Source organism: Cyprinodon tularosa, unplaced genomic scaffold (genome assembly GCF_016077235.1).
Source record: "Cyprinodon tularosa strain WSP-4 unplaced genomic scaffold, ASM1607723v1 ctg696, whole genome shotgun sequence".
Lineage (NCBI taxonomy): Eukaryota > Metazoa > Chordata > Actinopteri > Cyprinodontiformes > Cyprinodontidae > Cyprinodon > Cyprinodon tularosa.
This window is the reverse complement of record NW_024039447.1, coordinates 212,053-233,381: the sequence shown is the minus strand read 5'-3', so window position 1 is coordinate 233,381 and position 21,329 is coordinate 212,053. Positions and strand designations below refer to the sequence as shown.

Sequence of the window (21,329 nt, the reverse complement as noted above, 5' to 3'; positions counted from 1 at the left end):
TTGATGGAAAAGGGATGGATTAAAACAAAATTGAAAAAAGAAAAGAATAGTATAAATCAGCAGATCAGAGAAGACGGGGAATGGAGGAACAAACAGAAGACAGAGAGTGAGTCAGAACATCAGAGATACGAGCTCCTCAATCTACAGAACAGAGAAGTAAAGCAAAGAGTAAGTTGGAGCTACTGCAGTTAGAGATAATGGCCGTGTGTTTCATGCACATCCACCCAGCAGAGTAAGAATACAAACAGCCACATGCAGTGCAGGTAAAGTAAGCTCCCTTTTCTCCCTGTTTCATTTTGTTTTTCTGAAATCAGTTTCAAATTGAAATGCACAAGACATGTAAAAGACATACCCATTTCATGATAAAGTGAGCCCTGTTTTGGAGTAACTGGAGCTGGTTTCCTTGGAGAGGGAAGTTCGATTTTCATTAAATCATCACAGCACTGCTTCCATTGGCCTGTTTAGAGGGAAAAAACGCAAAAACAAACAAAAAGACAAGAGGGAATTTAAAAACACTTCCTTCGATGCCCTTCAGATGATCTCTGGCGAAGTAAAACATTTACTAACTCATATCATAGAAGTGCTGCCAGAAGGCTTCCATCCAGCGGTGCGTGTCCTCTCGGCTCTCCGTGTTCAGAGTGTGCGTGACCTCCTCCCCTCCGTATCGGTTGCTGATGCAAATGTTCTGACCCTTGCTGTGAGGGTCCCTCTCTGATGCGCGTATTCTGGTCTCCTGAAACCAAAGAGCTCTTGAATCAGTCCAGCACTAAATGCCCCCAGTTGGGAATAAAACACCAGTGCTTCTGCTCTGATTAAACCAAATTACTCATTGCAGCAGCTGTTCATTACAGCAGTTGTAAATCTAAGTCTCCCACTGAAATCAAGCCCTCATTAATAAAGCTAGCAATTAGTCCCTTCAGTAATTATCAAACAAAAAGGGCAATTCCCAATTCCCACTCCCTTAGTCTGCAGAGTGTGCGCTTCTGACCACTAGATGGCGGTGATGTTCCATTTATCCATCTGAATAATGGATTTTTTTTTCTCTACAAGAGAGAGAAGCTTCTGCAGCCTTGCACTGACCTTGCTTTGGGGAAGGTATATTCTAAACGCCACACAGTAAAGATCTCAATGAGCTACAGCAGTGAGATTTTTTTAGAGCCTCAAAGTCATTAAGGTTTGGATCCAGAACAAAAATATCTAATGACTGCTGCTTTGATCCTGACAAAGTATTATTAACCATATTTGATGAAGGTGATGCATCCTTTGGATAAGCAGGTAAAAAATGAAATGATGATGAGAATTTAATGGTTTATGAAACAGACTGAGCACAAACTGCTCTGGAAATTTTATCCTGGGATTTTTTTAAACTAGAAATCCTCTGGGATCAGCATTAGCATCAGCCACCAGGTCAAACTAATTTAATCTATGAAAGGTTATATAATTAACTTAAACTCTAAAGTATCCTTTTATGCTCTTTAAAGTAACAACTCGGATACTGGGAAACAGCCATGTTTTTTTATACAAGTTACCACGGAAGCATCTATGTTCTTATTTATCTTTAGGAAAACAACTCTACAGGCTGTGTTGGGATTTACTTGGCAGCTCTTCAAAACCTTTAGCAACATTTCTGCCTTTGCTTTAGGCGTTGCAAAAAAAAAAAAAAATGATGCAATGGGTTCAGTAAGGTAGAATACTGAACGTTTTCCCTCTTTATATATTTTTTCCTAGTCTCCCTTTTGCTCACCTTGTTGATGCCGATTGTCAAAGCAGGCTCAACATTGGCCTCCACATCCTCCTGTTGTTGGTAGCAAAAAAGGCTTGTTGCTTTTAGAACGGCGTACACTTTTGTCCAAGTCTGAGGGTCACCTCCACACTGCTGTAAGAAAAACACAAAGAAGGGGAACAATATGAGCAAGAGAGAAACAGAAAGCAGGCATGCAAGCGAAAACCTTCAAAGACCTTAAATTAAATCAAACACCAGCTATCTAAACTTGCCTTAACTTTCAGCCATCCACCCATCATCTGTTGGGTCATACAGTTTGGCTGAGCTGCGAGGCGGCAACACATGCTGCCATATAGAGGCAGCCAGTATGAGCATTCCTCTGCAGGATAAAAGCATAAGAGAATTAAAACTAATCACAATTTTCCCAAACACTGCATTCAACATTAAAACAAAAACATCTCCCATCATTTGCTTGTAGAGAAACTCTCTCTCCGAGCCCGGCCTTGCATTCGCTCACAGAATGAGACACTTGGGTGTAGAAGACAGGCAGCTGCAGAGGCTTCACATGAAATGCACTCATGAAATTTTACAACAAGCTGAGGGGCCAATAAATAAAATACAAGAGCCAGTCTGTCACTGGGTCTGGGCCCTTGTTAGCCTACATCATTACAGGTTTACACAGCAGTAACCCCCCTACCCCCCAAAAAAACCCCAACAGAACCTTTATTTATGGCAACCTTGAAGATCGCTGTATGTCAGAAAACAAGTTGGAGTAGCGATTGTAGAAGACTGATGGGTGTTTACAGGAAATGATGAGATTGAACAGAAGAAGAGCGACGCAGAGAAGTGAGGGAAGGAAAAGAGCAGACAGATGGCCCATCTGGAAAATGGAGCAGAGAGCTGGCGAGGGCGCAGAACGATGGAGGCTGCCACTCACCGTTGCCTGAAATAGTGAGGTCATGCGTGCGAAAGCTGTCCTGGACGTGCGACAGTGACAGGGTGGTGTGAGCTAAGAGGTGGTACTTCGGGCCGCTGTCAATACACAACGTAAAAAGAGGGACAAGCTGTGTTTTAATGTAATAAATAGCAAAACACAGGAATTAAATCATAGTGGAAGATAATCCAAACTCACGGCACAGAGGGGACAGGCAGCAGGAGAGGAGCTGCCCCTCCGTTACTAACAGGACTACATGCTCCAGGCTCCATTGCAGCTCTGAACTTCTTTCCTGCTGAGCGGCCCAGCGAAGAGCTCAGCTTGCTGGCCAGTTTCCTGGGCGTGCTTCCTGCAGAGTAGTCATCCTCTGAGCAGCAGCTATACAGCTCAACTCGGAGCTCAAAGCCAGGGCTAGCTTCATTACTGCAGAAAGATTACAAGCTTACAGACTGTGGGACACCGTCTATGGCAGTGAAGGAAATAATATAAATACAGCGGTTTTCAGTGTAACAGCAGTGTCTTGAGAATCCTTAATCCTTTGCACCTCTTGTATTTATAATCACAACCTTCATTCAATACTTAAAGGTTTCATGCCTTACCAGAGCAAAAAAGTGCATAAGTAAACAGAAAATTCAGATTTTTAAAATATATAACAAATAAATGATTAAATTGTACACAGCTTTATAAATTTGTAGAAAGAAACCCAAATTAGAGGAATGCCACTGAACCACACTTTCATAACCCTACATATAAATTTTCTTTTTAAAGCAAAGAAATTAGAGACGCTTTAATATTCAGTCACCAATGTGCTTTGTCTTTTGTGTTTCTGTGAAAGTACTAAATAGGACATTATATTTGTACATGCCAATAAGCATCCCAGCATTTCAGCCCCCAAACAAGATCCTGATAGAGAGGCGTGAACATAAAACGGACTTACAAGACAATGGTGTTGTCGAAGCAGATATCCGTGAGGGTCCGGTCTACAATAACCATGTCTGTGTCAAAGATCTCCCCTCCCAGCTGCAGCAGGCAGAACACAGCACATCGATGAAGCTCTATGCGACGGGACAGGAAAGGAGAAAAAGTAAGAAAACTTTATTACACATACAAAACTTTTCTTTCACTGCATGCACCGCTTTAAATTCACTTCATCTTAAGCATCCTGTAAGAGAAGTGTTGCAGGAAGGTGTTGAAGCCACATGTTTTCTGTAAATAGGCCACTTAACCTGAACAGGTGAAGCGTGAAAGAGAACCTGATGTTACAAGAGGTCTAACAAACTCCTCTGCTGTTGTTGGTCTCAGGTCAGTAATCAGCCCTGCTAACAGTTAAACAGGACCACTAACCACCATGTTATTAAACCTTAAGTAGAACCGTTATTATCCCCCTGTGGGTAACAACAGCACCTGCAACACACCCCATTAACCTTTTTGTATTTTGTTACTTTATAACCACACACTTTATTCTATTTAATGTTAATTCCATGTAATGGACTGACACACATTGGTGCGTAATGACCATGTAACTTAAGTGGAAGTAAAACAGTCATGACTTTTAGATGGTTTTAGAAAATAAAATCTGAAAAGTGAGCTTGCCTTTATTTCTATTTTTATCCCAGAATCAACACTCTATAAAGCCACTTCTCTCTGTAATTACAGCTGAAGGTTTTTTCAGGCACCTCCACCAGTTTCCCAAGTTTAGAGCCTATTTCGCCCCATTCATCTCTATAAAAACAGCTTTGGACCTCCATCTCAAACTGAGGTCATTTTTAGCTCCAAAAAGGTTTTCTTCCAGAATTGTACTCTATTTGAGTGATTGTGTGTGTTATTTGACTTACCTGTATTTGAATCAAAATGGTCAGATCGAGTGTGAACAAAGTAACTTTCTTTTCTTTCCACATATTTTCAACATTCCTTAGCTTGTGACAAACTGTACTTCTTGCACATTTTTACCCCAAAAATTTGCTCTGATCTTGCTGCTTTATCATAAAGATCACATTTATGGACTGCAGAACTCATAGCCTTCTCTCTCCCTGATTTATGGATCTCTGTAGCTGTAAAATTAAATATTTTTTTTTATTTTAGAATATATTAAAGGCTTCTGCAGCTCCCTGTTAAAGCCACCATGTTTTATATAAGAAAACTGCTATTCACAAGCGCTCTCAATCCAACTTAAAGGCGCTCCAGCTGTTTTGCAAGAAAGAATGGGCAAAAATTTCAGTCTCTCGATGTTAAAAGCTGATAGACAAACCCCAAGCGACTTGGAGCTGTAATCGCAGCAAAAGGTGGCGCTACGTATTACTTTTATGGAGCTAAATATTTTTGCACAACCAATTTTTCTGTGTTTCATTTGTTAAAAAGTTTAAAATCCATCCATCCATCCATCTTCCTCCGCTTATCCGGGGTCGGATCGCAGGGGCAGCAGCCTAAGAAGGGAGGCCCAGACTTCCCTCTCCCCAGCCACTTCTTCTAGCTCCTCAGGAGGAACCCCAAGGCATTCCCAGGCCAGCCGAGAAACATAGTCTCTCCAGCGTGTCCTGGGTCTTCCCCGGGGCCTCCTCCCAGTGGGACGTGCCCGGAACACCTCACCAGGGAGGCGTCCAGGAGGCATCCTAACCAGATGCCCGAGCCACCTCAACTGGCTCCTCTCGACGTGGAGGAGCAGCGGCTCTACTCTGAGTCCCTCCCGGACGACCGAGCTTCTCACCCTATCTCTAAGGGAAAAGTTTAAAATATCAAATAAATTTAGTTCCACTACATGACTGTGCCCCAGCCTGAAATTTCTCAAAAGATGGCAGAATACTTGTGTGTGTGTGTATATATATATATATATATACATATACACCGTATATGTATGTGTTAAAACTAAAAAGGAATGGGGGCTGCATGTTTAGAGGTTAATGCTACAAGTTGAAGGCCATGGTCCTTTGGATCTGCCACCTCAGCTGCCTAATCTAAAAGCAAACACGGAGAGATTACTGGGCGTTGTAAACTGAACCAGAACCTTATAATACTGGGTTTGGTGTTTTATACGTTTTGTGAACAGGGGGGTAAAGGGGGGCTCTAATTGATGCTCTCCTCTTTCAGTCTTTTCTCTTCTTTCCCGGCCTGTTGTTTAGGTAGATAGCTATGTTACGATATGTTTAGATTAGTGTAGTGCAATATAGTCCAACAGTTTTAGGGCGATTGATTGAACTCTGCTTAACCAAACAATGTTGAAAGCTCTACTATGCTTTAAACATTTTCTCTGGTCTCTCTGCTGTGTTTCTTTATCTTCATGAAACTGTTTATCACTCTTCTCTAACAAACCTTAAAGACCTTCACATAACAGCTGTATTCATATCGAGAATAAATCACCTACAAAGTCTCTCTTTACTGACAAGGTGACCCCTGAAGGCAGATGGTTTTAGTTTAGAGGATCAGCTTGAAGGGGACTGAATGCTACACCACTGATATATATTCTTCAAGAGCAATTACAAAACTGTCATATGCTGAGAACACATTCCTTTGCTCAAGTTCATTTGCATGCACAGGTCATTCACATTAATTAATTTTAAGCGGTCATGGGACCAACTGAGCACTAAAAATATTATAATGACTGCACAGGAGTTAACCCAAATTAGCTTTATCCATTTTGTGAGACAGAAAATAGGCAATTTAACTATTACATTCATTAGATTTGCTGTGCACCACTGAACTCTAAATGAAAGTTAAATGTTTCTGATGATGACCTGGATGATGAGGGGACAACATTCAGGATCAGCTCCTGAAAACCGCAGCAGATTCTGCTTGTTTTCTGTTTCTGTGTTGTCTGCTCTGCTAATAGAGACCGTGTGCAGTTGGTGCACGTTTATGCTTCACGGAGCCAAAAGTCAAAGCCAGCAGGTCTGAGCTGTTGGCTCACAGAGGTCTTTGCTAAAGCTGCAACAGATTGTAAAGATCAGCTCCAGGAACTAACATAGACAAAAAAAAAAGAAAAGAAATTCCAGTCTTCATGGTTTGTCTGTAGTCTTTGGTAAAAATCCAAACAGAAAAAAAAAAATGTATTTATTGTTCTTAACTTATAACAAATTGTACAAAGAATCTACCTACAGATACGTTCTACCAAATATTTATCCTCAATAAATCCTATGGGTATAAGGCTTTGATGAGCCACCAAAAAAACAAATTCCTTCACACATGCAGACTGAGGTTCCTCACCTCCTTTGTTCTTAAAGTACTCCGTGTCTTTCCACATAAGAGGGATGCGAAGATCTGAAATGAAAGCAGACAATGGATTAGAGCACAAAACATTTTAATCACCTCCCTTGTCCAGCTGTTAGAGTGTCTGTGCAGCTTTCAGTCACTGGCAAAGCTATAGACACAAAATTAGATTTGCAGTTTTGTCTCCAGCTGCATAACAGACATGCAGCAGAGCTCAACCCACAGAAACCACAGATCCTTCTACTTTAACAGTTCATGCAACGGTGCTACCTTCTTGACCTTTGTGAGGGTGGAACCAAACAGTGACTGTTAAGTGTTGCTCTTATTATTTTACCGTTGAATCTAAAACTGGAAGTGAATATTATTTATCATTTCATTTACATGCCTGAGATTGCCACTTTTCCTTTACAGGGGAGTCTTTCGTCCATTGGGCCTGCATCTGAAGCTCTGCGTGGGACGTTCTGCATGACCTGAGCTTCCTTCATCCTCTGCAGCTCCGACATGTAGGCCATGATCCGAGTGCTGCATGTCTGCAGACTCTTAGCCGCCTCCAAGGCCTGATCTCGCTGCGAGCAAGCAGCCAGCAGCTTGCAGGCTCCATCTCGCATCCGGATCTCATGGTCGATCTTCTTCTGAATGTCGCTGTCCTGCAAAGAGCAAAAGAGAAAGTAGAAAAGAAAAATTATAAGAAAATGGCAATCTCGTAGAAATACTTCAGTGAGATGTGCTTTCAAACAAATTCTGAAGATATAAGGTTCATGTGGATGAGAGGAATGTTATTTGCAGCTCTTAACCAAACTACCTTAACTAGCCAGTTTCTGTTAACAAGGGATGAATTATGTTGTAAACCTGATATAAACCTGAGTGTTCTAACTCTGAAAATATATTGTTTCCTTAAGGGCTGGTTATCCTCCTGCAGCAGTGTGTCGCAGTGAGGTTGTCGCAGGTATGACGCAGATATGATGCCCAATATTGAAGCGTGGTCTGTGCTATGTTATTCCACGCCACAACCCAAGAGGGACAATCATGTAGTAGCAAAGATTGTGGGTTTGTTGTTTCTCTCAGAGGTCATTCAATAACAATGGCGACTGGACCAATGCGCACTTTGACAGACGCAGCTGATTAATCTAGGAATAGAAGAAATATGGCTGGCAGAGAGTACAGATGTGCGTACTTCCTCACTTCTTCACAGACTCGGTCTTCTAGCTGGCCCATCCTTAGGAGTCGTTTTCACAATGGAAGTCATATAAACAAAACAAGCCGGTAAGGTACCAAACAGGAAATATGCATATTGTAAAGCGGATGTAGAATTGACCAATAAGAGGCCAACTTTCTCTCCCCGCTGTGATGCTTTGTGCGGCACTGTCACCGACAATTTTGGGGAGGTGCACCAGAGTGTCTGCGAAGGGGGGGGGCATATCTGCATTAACTGCGACACACATGCAGATGACTTGGTTTCAGAGTATAAACCAGGCTTTAGAGAGAAAAAAAATTATTAAAGGAATTCCGTTGCAACAAACTGCTGTGCATGACCAAGACAGAATATACACTCAAACCATGGTAAGGACTCCTTTAAGTGTTATTACATAAACCACAGCAGAAATCATAGAGGGCACACAGAGTATGGCACTGCTGAAGTATTAAAGAATCCCATAGCTGCTTTAATAGTGACCTTCAGCTTACTGTATATGCATAACTGAGTGTGGCTGTGCAAATTCTCTGGGTCATGGCAACCACTAATCTGGATCTGGTGTCTCAGCTTCTTGACAATAGATTTCCAAAGATGTTAGTCCCCTACTGCCTATGCAAATTTTTAAACTTAAGTTTTTTCTTCTACTCACCTTATGAACATGGAAACAGAAATATTTCCCTTCACTGTGTCGCTCACATTTACTTTATCAAAATCCATTCCATTCCATTGATCTGCAGTAATATTCTACATTCTCGAACCTGGATTTTATGTTTCCTTTTTTCCGGTAAACCATCAAAATGAAAAGAAACAAGAATTTGAAAAGTGTTTCCTGTGTATACAAAATCAATGTCATCTTTTAACTTTACAGTTTAAACTGATGTGCTTGAGGGGACCTTTAAATGTGTTGGCTGTAAGGAGGCAGATATTAGCTGACATATTCCCCAGCCCAGACATACGAGGCTCCTTTGGTCCCTAAAAGTGGTTGGCTCTGGTGATGCTGCCAAAGGATTTAAAAACCTCCATAAGCCCCACTTCTCTTTGTCAGCAGTCCAAATACTCTGCTTTTATTCCAGTCTGAGTACTACTGAATATTGAAGTGGCTTTTGACCAATAAAGCCATTGTGTGTCCTCTCCAGTGACACATTAACAAGCACACACTCAACATGCTAATAAATCTTCTCTGGTGTGAAATTATGCACATTTCCTATCCTCCACCACTCCAATATTTTCCATTTATCATCCCTGCCTCCCTCTAACTAATTTATAAGATTTTTTCTAAGTTATTCCTCTTAAATTTTAAACACTCTTCGCCCATTTCCTTCTGCTTTTACACATCCATCATAGCTCACCATCATCAATCAGATTTTCTTTTTTCACCTACACAGTTTAACTTTTTAATTTCATCCATCTCACACTGAGACCCAGCAGCTGCAGAATAGATGTTTTTTCAACCCAATCGCCCCAAATATGACACACGGATGTGTCTGTGCCAAAACTGGATACGAATTTCAGGAAAGATCTTTTCCGCTAGGTGAGTTCAGCGACATAATCAAAAATGTTTCTGCAAGGTGTCGCTGTAAATGTATTGAACCACCATCAGTGTTCTGTTACAGTGATTGAAAGTCAGAATAATTACATCGTAACTTGAAAACGGACAGCGTAATGACCCATTTTGCTAGAAACACACTGGTGAAAATCATTTGTATGGTTTTTAACCCTTTGAACTGAGGATTATAGTGAAATAAGGACAGTGTCTGTTAATGCTGCCACCGTACTCCAAGGGTTCTGCTCTGCACTCAGGTATCTACAGTTATACTTACTGTGTTTGGGGAAACTCTACAAATGGCTGCTGGAACATTATGATGTTCAATGCAAAGGGGCAGTTTTATGAGATAAAAAAATAAGCCCCCCACCCACGGTTTGTCTGCACATGAGCAACTAAACCGGCACTGATGTATGGCACAAGCTGCATTGCCAACAAAACATATCCAAACAGAGTAAATATAATAGTGTAGCCTACCAAAACCTGCTCACATGACCTAAACATGAGCCTTCAGAGGAACATGGAGGCAATCACAGAGCTCATTAATCTGGAACTAGCTCTAAGAAAACTGCAAACAAATCTGCAAAAAGAATCAAAACAGATTATAAATGGAGAGTGGAAAAAAAAATGTCTGGGTTCTGGTACGTCAAGCTAAACTAAGATCCTTAACTAGGCCTGGCAAAGGACTATGAAAGAATGCATAGTTGTGGATGTGCATGCATGAACACACAGTGTAACGAATCTGTCATCATAGTCCTGTTGTGCACAGTGGGACTTAGTGACCTGCTGGGAAGACAGTCTGTATTTTTAGCAGCTAAATTAACAGGCTTCGCCTTCTGGGCATCTCAGAATAGAGATGGGGTAGTCTAAATCTGCCTATAATCCACATGTCTCCCTGTTTGTAAGGTTAAGATGCTACAACAAAGTGACATGGTCAAGAACGCAGCAAATTTGACCTTCTTCAAATACCAAAGGCACAGGTGATCACTGGCACACAGACACACATCCCCAGTATGTGATCAGAGTGGCAGGTGTTAGACCAGCGGATGTAGCCAAAGAGAGACTGACTGCCTGCGATGTTAGGAGGGTAGACAGCAGAAAGATAAGAGGGTGGGGTATCAGACAGTGACACTAAGGAGATGTGATGCTGTCAGAGAAAGGAAGAGGGAGAGTAGAGGATGGGGAGCAGAGAGAAAGGACTTTAGGGAAAGAAAAGGAAGGGGAATGGAAGACTGAGAAATGGAATCAAAATGGAACTACATTTGCAGAAGGACAAAAATTAAAAACATAGAAAAGCCAAATAATAATGAAATTGTCTAATTTAAAATCTTGATTATATAAAACATGTTCCATATACAAATGTATGTAGAGCTGCTGTGTGAGATGTGGAGAAAAATAGAAATCACTCCTTTTACTTACCAGTAACCCGACCGTGTGAATTCCCTAATCACAACGCATAAAGCTAGCTATTTATCAGTGTTAATTACATAGTTATAAACTGTATGGTTCGTTATAAACTTCCAATGTAGCTAAACATGCATCTATTATAAGCCTTTGCTGGCTGATACTGATTTTCTTTGAGGCATGACCTTAATTTGGTCTTTTATTCTAGACCAGGGGTCACCACAGAATAAAATTTAAAAGAGCCATGATAAAGATTTTGTAAATACTGAAAGCCAAGGACATCAAACTAAGATTTTCTATTTTTAGAATTTAAAAAGAAAATAAAACTGTAACTATTTACAAAAGAAAAAAGGTCCTTTCTTTTTTAGAATAAGTGAAGGAGGTGCACCACCATAAATATGACACAGAACACATGTAGCCCACCTAAAAATATAGACTTAGACACACAATATTTAAAGCTAAAAACATCGAGTTATTTTAAAAACTATTGTAACTCTGGTGATGTGCGGTTACACTTTTTCTACACAGATGTGGCATGATAACCACTATTGCCTTAATAATTAAAATCATTCATTATTTAGTTTGGTTAGAGCCACTGGGGCCAAAGAGCTGCAGGTTGCAGACATTGTTTTAGACAATACTGAATAAAATGTGCTGCCGGTTTTCTGATAAAGGCAGAAGTAGAATCTTGGAAACTAATTTAATAAATTGTGCCTAAATCTTTACTGATTTCCATGAATCTAAAAAGTGGTGCATTGACTTGCCATAAAAAACCAACAGATTCTACTGTATTTGATCAGATGATCTTTGGAAAATTGGCCTATTCTGATCTCTAGAAGGGCTGGTGCTACTCTAAAAACAACACTCATTGTGTCCATGTCTAAACCTTCTATCCAAATCAGTGACATACACTGTATATGGATCTAACGTGATTTAATGCAGCACTAGAGACCAGATGGTCACATATCTGCCACCTCGCTGTTCCTGTTTGGCTCAGCTTATCTTTGCATGTCACTGGGGGAGGTAATCAGAGATACAACTACTACACAAACATCCCCACAAACAAGACCCCTTAGGGGCATTTGACGCCACTGCAGATGGTGTTTAATGGTTTGTTTACAATGTGTTGCATGCATGAATAGGCTTTCCTGTTCAGATCACCAACCCTTGACCTCCGACTCCTATCGCTAAGCAGGTCAGAAGCCTGCAGATACATCGTAATGTTTACATCTACCACACAAATCATTAAAAACATATTAACTCAAAGAAAAAAAAGATACATTTATAAGCAAGAGCCTTAATTTGAAGAGAGCAAGTATTTCTCACTTGTTTATGAGTGTGAAATTGATATAACTGCATGCTGTACCGTCAAAACAGACATTTAGTTTAATAATTTTGAAATATTATAATACAATAAATAGAATAATTTAAAGTTTTTCTATCCAGAGAAAGCCTTTCCTTTGACTTGAAAATGTATGTTTTCTTCTGTATCTTCCATTAAAAGTGAACTATCACATTTTAACATGCAGTAGAAATCTCTGAATCAGATTATTATCTAAAAGCTTCCACACTGTGCCCAACATTTGATGACCCTCCTTTTCCATTAACTATTGTGTCCTTTTTAAATAACAGACACCACCTTAGAATTAAAGGTCAAAAATAAAAACTGGGGAAAGATAGACTAAGACTCCCATAAAACAAGATGCTTGAAAAGCAATACAAATAATATCAATAATATTCAACAGAGAGTAACCGAAGCAGTGAAATCTCCTTTTACCAACACAAATAAAAAAAAACATCTTTGGGAAAAAATGGATTAGTAAAAATGTTAGCTGTCAAACTATTGCATTTATGCATAAACAAAAATGAAATGAGAATTCCTGACCACTCCCAAAGCAGGGACTTTACTGACCAAACTGCCGGCTTTAAATTAGCCAGCCACAACTATGTGCCTTGCCTCTCTCCACCCTCTTCCGTTACTTTCCTTCTTTCCTACTCTGTTCCTTTTCTGCACTGTTCTTAGGGATGGAAGGAGCAGTAGAACAAAAATATATAACCAAAAAAAAAAGAAAACGAGCGAGGGAAAAAACCCAGGGATAATTAGACTGAAGGATAAAATGAGGCAGCACATTATGGTATGCAATCAGGGTACTACTGAACATGACGTGCAATACCCCCACATCAGCAATGGTGCATACTACACAGCTTGGAATCAGAATACACAACAATTCCAATCCAAACCGCTCCCAAACAATGATCCCATTCAACACACAATGTCCCCACAGTGTTTGAGACTCCAGCTGCTGCTGGGAAGTCAGGGCACAGCAACTGTGGAGGGAACTGGTTTGGTTAATACTGCAGGATGGAGAGGAGGGAGGAAGAGAAACTAATGGAGTGTTGGAAAATTAGTTTTTTATGATAGCAGAGCTGGCTACCAAACAACGGAAGGTTAATCAAAGCCAAATTATAATACACTTAGGATTCAGACACACACATACATAGAGTACAGACGCTGCAAGGCAAAATGCCCCCCGTGTTCAAGTGTGAAGGTGCCAGCATGCTGATCTCATCATTTAGGTGATTTACAGAGGTACAACGCTGAACCTGGCTGCACTTTTAGCCTGAACCGAGAGAACTCTCCCTCTTCCTGAGAGCGTATGTATTCAATTATGCTCTGACAACAGAAGCTGTTTCAGCTCTGCCTGCACAGAAAAACACTATATGTGCAGATGATGTATGTGTGAGCCCTTGTCATGAGGTTGTGATGTGAGGCAGCGTGCAAGTGACTTTCCAGTCAGCTGTTCTCTCAAAAAGCCCAATGTGTGCTTTGCTGCAGCTGAGTTCCAGTATGCACCGGGCAGATGCAGAGCAGAAAGCGTTAAGGAGAGAAATAATCAGCTTCTCTCTGTTTCCTAAATCATGTTTTATGAACAAGCAGGAGACAGAAGAGCATGCCTTTGCATGTAATAAAACTGCACACAAGTCAATTAGTGCACATTTGTTCCACATGTGCACTTTAAAACTCACAAGAGCATTTATTTATATTGAAGGTGGTCCTGAGGAGAGAAACAGCTGAGTGCATCTCAGGCTATATAACTAATTTGTTTAGAATATCAACTGAGAACATGGAGCTCAGACTCTTCCAAGAACTGATCACTCCGGCAATTTATTGGCTCAATAAATCTTCATAGCTCCTATGTTCCGTGCACATTTTCCAGCAGCAGCAATGGGAGCTGGCAGCAGGAGGAGCAGAATACAGAAATCATTATAATATGTGCATGCTGTCATAGCTCGGTTTTTACCTCAGATGTACTGCTTTGTTGGAGTTGGTTCCTATAATTGACAAGTTGCACAAACTTTTATTAAAACAAATCCCACTCACACAATGGAAATGGAATGATAAAAAGTATAAATAATTTTACTTTCTATGATTCTTTCTCTAATTAAGTATCAGATAATAGAAATTAAAGTAATAAATTCAGTAAAACAATAAAACACTTAATCTGAAGCAATGAAAAAATGAGCCTTAGTTCGTTATGTCAAATCTTCCCCTTATAGATGTGCTTACAAGCTACTCAGTAAATAATAAACTGAACTTGTTTTGAGCGATTATAAAATTAAAGAATAAAGCAGTTATTCAAAGAGAGGTCCGTGAGCTTATAAACGCTCAAGTTTGAACCTCACAGCATTTAATCCCCATAGAGGTTTTACATATATGCATAAACCTAACGGTAATAAAGAAAAGCATCCATCCATCCTTTTTCTGACACGCTTCTCCCAAGCGGGGTCGCGAGGGGCCTATCACCGGCTGTCTATGGGCGAGAGGCGGGGTCCACCCTGGACAGGTCGCTAGTCCACCGCAGGGCAACACAGAGACAAACAACCATTCATGCACACAGTCACACCTAAGGAGAATTTAGAGAAGCCAATTAACCTAACATTCATGTTTTTGGACTATGGGAGAGTACCCGGAGAGAACTCACGCATGCTCAGGGAGAACATGCAAAATACATGCAGAAAGACCCTGGGCCAGGAATCGAACCCGGAATTTTTTGCTGCAAGTGCAGCGCTACCCACTGCTCCATTGAGGAGCCCAAAGAAAAGGTAAAAAAAAAAATTAAATAAAAACTTGAAAAAAATTTGAAGAGGCTAAAAAAGAAAAAGAAAAATCCAAGATTACGTCAGAACATCTCATTACAAATCAGAATCATTTACATAAAATTGCACCCTATATTTTCAGCAATATTCAGTGGGTTTGATAAGGAATGTTAGATGGTTTTTAGGATCATACCCCATAAGCCCCTCTTGCATTTTACTGTAGTTCTCCTTTCAAGCAGTAGGGGTCATAGTAAAAAGAAGATGAAGAAGAAGAAGAAAAAGCTATTATTCCACAGGTGCCAAGTGGAGGAGGGTAGATGAGCTCATCATTGGTTAACAAAGAGATCAATCACCTTTGCTAATGGTAAAAATTGACAAGTAGAGTCTGGAAAATGTAGTGATAGAAAAGCATTAAAAATTATGTTTTATTTTATTTTTTCCAATCGATAAAAGACGTGAAATGCTGGTATTCACTAGAGCAGGTGTAACCAATTAAAAATTAGAGGGGTCAGAATAAAGAAAATCAACAAGTTAAGATCAAGAGACTTTTTTAATTATAATCTGTTACTTTAAACAGCATTTAACACTGAAATAAAATGGAGTTGTTTATGCATCCATGTTATATATTAAAATTTTAAAGAAAAAATAAAAAGTTTTTCCATTTTAAAATCTAAATTGTTTTTGAAGTAGAGAACAACAATCTTTCAGTTTGATGCATAAAAAATTTCCTTACTCACTGTTTTTTGTTATAAAACACCTGAACTGACCGTCTTCTTTTTTTTTTCTGGCTTAATGAAAGCAGTGGGCTTTGGGCAGACCTGCAAGGCTTTAATCCTAGGTTTGAATGACGACAAGGCCACTTTCAAGCACATATCAAGGTGCTCATTTTGAGCCTGGATCGATTTTTATTTTTATGTTCATGGTGGAGAATCCTGCATCACAGCAGCAGGTTGAGCCAAACATACTCAAAATGTGCAGGGTCATCTCTGAGCATGCCATTTCACTTTTCTTTCACCAGTTCACCGTGCTTCTTCCAGCAGTCCACACTTTCTCTCTTCTCTTTTTCTCATGGTCTTCTCATTCTTTCTCACAGACGGCGTGCCACAGGTTTGCCTGCTGTGTCTATAAGTGTTTGTAGGCGCCCTACGCTACGAATAGCTTTACCATACAAACAATAGAAGCAGTACAAGTGACGTTTAGACACTGTCGTCAGAACATGCAGTAATTTATTAATGTTTTAAATCAGGTTGGGTCCGGAATAACAAGCAGGTGGGTCTGCATCCAGACCCTGGTCCGCTAGTCCGTTACTTCTGCAACAGAGCAACCAAGGAGTGAGGAGGTCACCCTAAAGAGGGTTTTAGTCGCACTCTGAAGGGGTATCCTTCTAATATACCAGCTTCACAACAGTATATGTATGGAATGTAAATCCCTTTATTGTCCCACAATGGGGAAATTCACTCTCTGCGTTTGAACCCATCCCCTTGGGGAGCAGTGGGCTGCCATTGAATGTAAATAAATGTTCCATATAGTTAAGAGTTATACTAATAATTAGTGCTATAATTTAGCTGCGGCTTTACACAACCAACAGTGTCAGGCCAGTTCTTCTTTAACTGCAAGTCAGGGGTTCAAGGGGTCCAGAGAGAAAAATAATGCTCACTTCAGATCTCATAAATTGGGCTTTAAATCCTCTCTGATGTGCAAAGCTGAACACAAAAATAAGTACAACAAAACATGCTGATCCTCCAACATAAAAGCAAACCATAAAAGTCTGGAAAATAAAAGCTGCGTGCCCCGATGACTTCCAGTAAAACAGATTTGAGAGAAATGTAATGGCATCAATTACTTGTTACTTGTGTGAAGCTGTTTGTGTTTCACAGCTGTTCAAAAGCTTTACTCCATTCTTAGATAAAAGGAAAGGAAAAGAGCTGGGAGCCGAGCTGCTTCCAAGCAGCTTCGATTTCCTATTTAACAGAAATGGGGGGGGATGAGAGTGAGTTGGCAGTGCTGACTGTTGAATTGTTACAAGAGCCAATTAACGAATTAGTGAGCATATGCACACACACTAACGCTGTAACCTTATCGGTGCACTATGCTGGAACAGCAAGTGTGCAAGCCAATGTCTATTACACAGACTGATACTTTGAGAGGAACTGATTGGCTTTAGCCCGGAAAGAGGGGAATTGAGAGAAGGATTAAGCAGAACAACTAGTGTGAAGCTGGTCTTCCTAAGCTCCTGATCAAAGACCACTCTGATCTACCTCAACAAGAACATGATATAATCACATCCCTATGTGGAGGGTCAATTAAAAGAGGTTTACTGATATAAAGAAAAAATGATCATTAGGCCAAAATGTGTTAATGTGGCCTGAACAAAGCTGTGCATAAAATGTCTCTGTGAAGGTGCAGGTTGTTCTTTCCGGAAGGAAATACATCATTGAAGTGAAGTGCTAGTCTGTGAGGGGAAGCTGCCTGTGTCGTTTATCGACTCTGCTGATATGTCTGTGAGGAAAGGGAGGGATGTGTGACCCAGTCTTCTTCACGCCTGTGAGCTCTTTGAACCCAACGCCTTCACTAAAAAAAAGGCATGGAAAGCAGGAGAAGTGGACATATTTGTTTTTTTAGCTCATGGTTGCAATCTTAAAGGAGTTGTTTTAAGTTTTTTATTCTGGTCATCACTGTATTAGACAGGTGAAGATTATATGTGAGATTTATGCTGGATACATTAGGAGATCTACACATTACCTCCAGGCTCCAAGCAAGGACAGAAAGAAATATTAATTAGGGATGCACCCAATACCAGATGTCTAGCCTACTCGTATCTATATTTGCAAATGTTCTCTGTTACTAAAGGAACGGATTCTACCATCATTAGTTTGTAGCAGTAGCACAGCAGTCGGACAAACTTCTTGACGATGGAGAGTTTAAGTAGCTAGACTGTTAATGTTGATCTATGTCAGCATTGTTGGGGTGTTTTCCCCTCTTAGCTCAGTATATTGGCTCATCAGTAAGCTCTAAAATCTCAGAAAGCAGAACTCCTTTACGATGGCCAATCACAGGAATGTTCAGCACAGTTGTAGAGAGAAGTAAAAAACTGCATCTCCTCTGTTATAGATTCAAGGTAGAAGTTCACCTTTGTCTGCTTAGCATGTCACAGAACACGAGCAAGAACTTTCATTATGACTAAGCTTTTATTTAGTATTCTGATCAGTATTAAGTTCTAGAAAGAACTAGAACTTAATATCTTGTACTCATACTTGGGTTTGAAACTTCTGTGTGCATACCTAACCCTGATAGGACTGCATGAAGGAAACCAGTTTTCAAGATAAAACTAAGAGGTGGTCTCATTCTTAATTAACTAAACCTTGAAGATATACAAAATTATTTCTGATATAACATCATCACATACTAAGAAAAAAACAGGCCATGGTGACAAAAATATTCAGTGTAAATGAGTCCAGTTAAAACATGATTTGCTTGTTTTATTTACACTATGAATAAGGGAGAGTAAGCACAACATTCAGCAGATAACAGGAAGGCTAAACAGTGCAGAAAAGCTGGTCATAAAGTAAAGACCAAAAAGAAAACAACCTGGATTTATGGTGGATACAGGTTGCATATGAATAATATTCCAGCATCTAAAAAGTACAAAATTTAAAGACCAGTGCACCACAATAAATTGATATGAATAAATCCCAACATGATTTAGCCCCTCAAGCTCTTTTTATAAAGGTTAAACACCAAGTTTAAAACACGAAGGTGGTTCAAATTTTAATTAGTCTTTATTTCAAATAGGTTAACAAAACACTAATACATGAATGTTGACAGATAGGAAAGGATGATACAGTGAAAGACATGTTCAGCCATAACACACAGCCCCACCCTCCATAGTAGTAAATGCTAAGTTAAACTGTCCCTAACTAGAATTTGTGATAAAACTCTTCAACTAAGAAAATGTCAAAGCCCTTTGTGGTTGTAAGATCCTCACAAGGGAACCAATGAAAGGAATTCCATTGTAGTGAGTGTATAGAGACAAATGGCTGTCAAGAAACAACTAGAAACGAAACACAAAAGGGATAGTATAGAGGGCAAAAGGTCATAGTACCACAGCTTCCTGAAAGAACAAGGGATCCCTGCTGGTTGGTGTACTCCTAACCTCCTTTTTAATATGAGAGGGTGAAGGGTGACAAGCTATTTCCCTACGGCAACCTGGACCCAAACACTTTGTTTATAACTCACAGCAATATTTGTTTTAAGCTCTCATTAGTTGACATATGTGAATGTGTGCTCCCCCCCCCCCCCCCCCCCCCCCTCCCCTTTCCACTGTCAGAAATGCATGCAGACAACTTGTCTCAATATTCTAAGGCATTCCCGCTGGAACCAGGAGGAGGAAATCTGGACTAATTAGCTCAGCCTGGTTAACCAGGATTTAAGCCTTCCAGACTCTCATCCCTGTTGTGTTTTACTTCTCCTTTTACTAAATGAAAAAAAAAAACTGTTAAAGCTGAAAAACTTGCTGTATCAATGTAAAAAGGGTGATTTTAATTATTATCATTTTCCTTGCAATAAGGTACAGTTTATCTAAAAGTTTTTCTTTTAGCCAGCCATTGTTTTACGATGATGGCCTCTTGATGTATAGATAAAATAAAAGGCAATAAAAAAGCACAGATAAGTCGATTCCTGGAAATGACCAATTTTCAGATCAATCTTTTTTAAACTCAAAAGGACTGTCTTTTTCTGATTAGTTAACTCACTTTATGTACTTGGACAACTTTTATTGTCATTTTTTATACACAGAATATATACAAATTGAAATTTTGTGTTCTACAGCTTTCAGACAGTGGATGAGCAGCAGCTTAGCAGCAAAAATGAACATTTTAATTTTATAAAGTGCAGCAAAGATAAAAAAAATTTGGTGCAAAAGCATATTGATAGGGAATTTCAGAGTCTTAGTGATAAATCTTCCTCATGCACCAGAATTATATGTGGAGTACCACAGGGATCGGTGCTAGGACTAATTCTCTTTACTATATATATGTTCCCTATTGTTACAATTAGTACTCAGCATGGAATTAATTTCCCATGCAATTATTTATGCCAATGATACTCAACTATATCCATCTATAAACCCCTATGAAACTAACAAATTACATAAACAGGCATGTCTTGAAGACATAAAAGCCTGGATGACTCTAAACTTTTCTTCTGAATGCAGACAAACAAAGTTATTGTCTTTGGGATCAGAGTCTATGGAAAAGAAGCTGATTAGTCAATCACTTCATTGGTGGGATGGGATAAAGAAGTAAAAAAAACTTTGTTTTATTTTTCATCAGAACCTGTCATGTAAATCCCATATGAAAGAGGTTTCTAGAATTTCCCTCTTTCACTTCTGGATGATTTCATAATTAGAAATAGCTTATCCAGAGCTGATGCATAGAAACTAGTCCATTGATTTGTTACTTTAACAATGGACTATTGTAATTCCTTACCATCAGGAAGTCTTTAAAATGTAGTTTAAAGCACTCAATTGATCCAAAATGCTGCAGCCAGAATTCTAAAATCATATTTCCCCTATCCTAGCTTCCCTTCATTAGCTTTCTATTAAATCCAGAATATAATTTAAAAGCCTCCTTCCCACATATAAAGCACTAAATAACCAAGCTCTATCTTGTATCAGAGATCTGATTGTACCATATGGTCCTAACAGAGCACTTTGCTCTAAATCTCCAGGTTTTCTAGTGGCTCCAAGAATTTCTCAAAGAAAAATTGGAGGCAGATCTTTTAGCTATTAGGCTCCTCTCCTGTGGAACCAACTGCCAGTCAGTGAGGCAGACACCCGGTCTACTTTTAGCTCTGCTTAAAACTTTCCTTTTTGATAAAGCTTATAGTTAGAAACAGAGTAATTAGAGAGCAGGTGGAGGTAAGGTGTTAACATCCAGATCTAGCGGGGGAGAAGTTCAGTCTGGACAACCGTTATTCCTTTGCTCTACCTGGGCTTTCTTATACCTCATCCAAAATAGTTAGGTTATCCTCATTTTTCTGAATGTGTGAATATTTGCCACGTTCCTTTTATAACTTCATGCTCTTTCTAGTCATAGCAGCTTCATCTGGTCTGTTCCTGATCAGCTGTGATCCAAACTGGATTGAAATATCAACTGTGCTGCTGCCATCGACATCTCTGTTTATAGATGTAGGAGATTGGTCTGTTTCCGGGGTAGTCCTGTTTCTTTTACTGTGA

The 21,329-nt window shown here is 39.7% G+C and overlaps 1 protein-coding gene across 3 annotated transcripts in view; it reads right to left on the bottom strand.

The window, feature by feature from the left end:
- rtkn (rhotekin) overlaps positions 1–21,329 on the bottom strand; it is a 92,798-nt gene that overhangs the window by 3,520 nt on the left and 67,949 nt on the right. For all 3 annotated transcript variants that reach the window (XM_038268176.1, XM_038268174.1, XM_038268175.1), the window contains exons 2-10: positions 7,243–7,504; positions 6,855–6,908; positions 3,595–3,712; positions 2,856–3,080; positions 2,661–2,755; positions 1,996–2,102; positions 1,745–1,876; positions 568–733; positions 353–457 (exon numbers count right to left, since the gene is read on the bottom strand). In XM_038268176.1, coding sequence (XP_038124104.1) covers positions 353–457; positions 568–733; positions 1,745–1,876; positions 1,996–2,102; positions 2,661–2,755; positions 2,856–3,080; positions 3,595–3,712; positions 6,855–6,908; positions 7,243–7,504 — 1,264 coding nt within the window. The remainder of the gene's footprint in view (positions 1–352; positions 458–567; positions 734–1,744; positions 1,877–1,995; positions 2,103–2,660; positions 2,756–2,855; positions 3,081–3,594; positions 3,713–6,854; positions 6,909–7,242; positions 7,505–21,329) is intronic.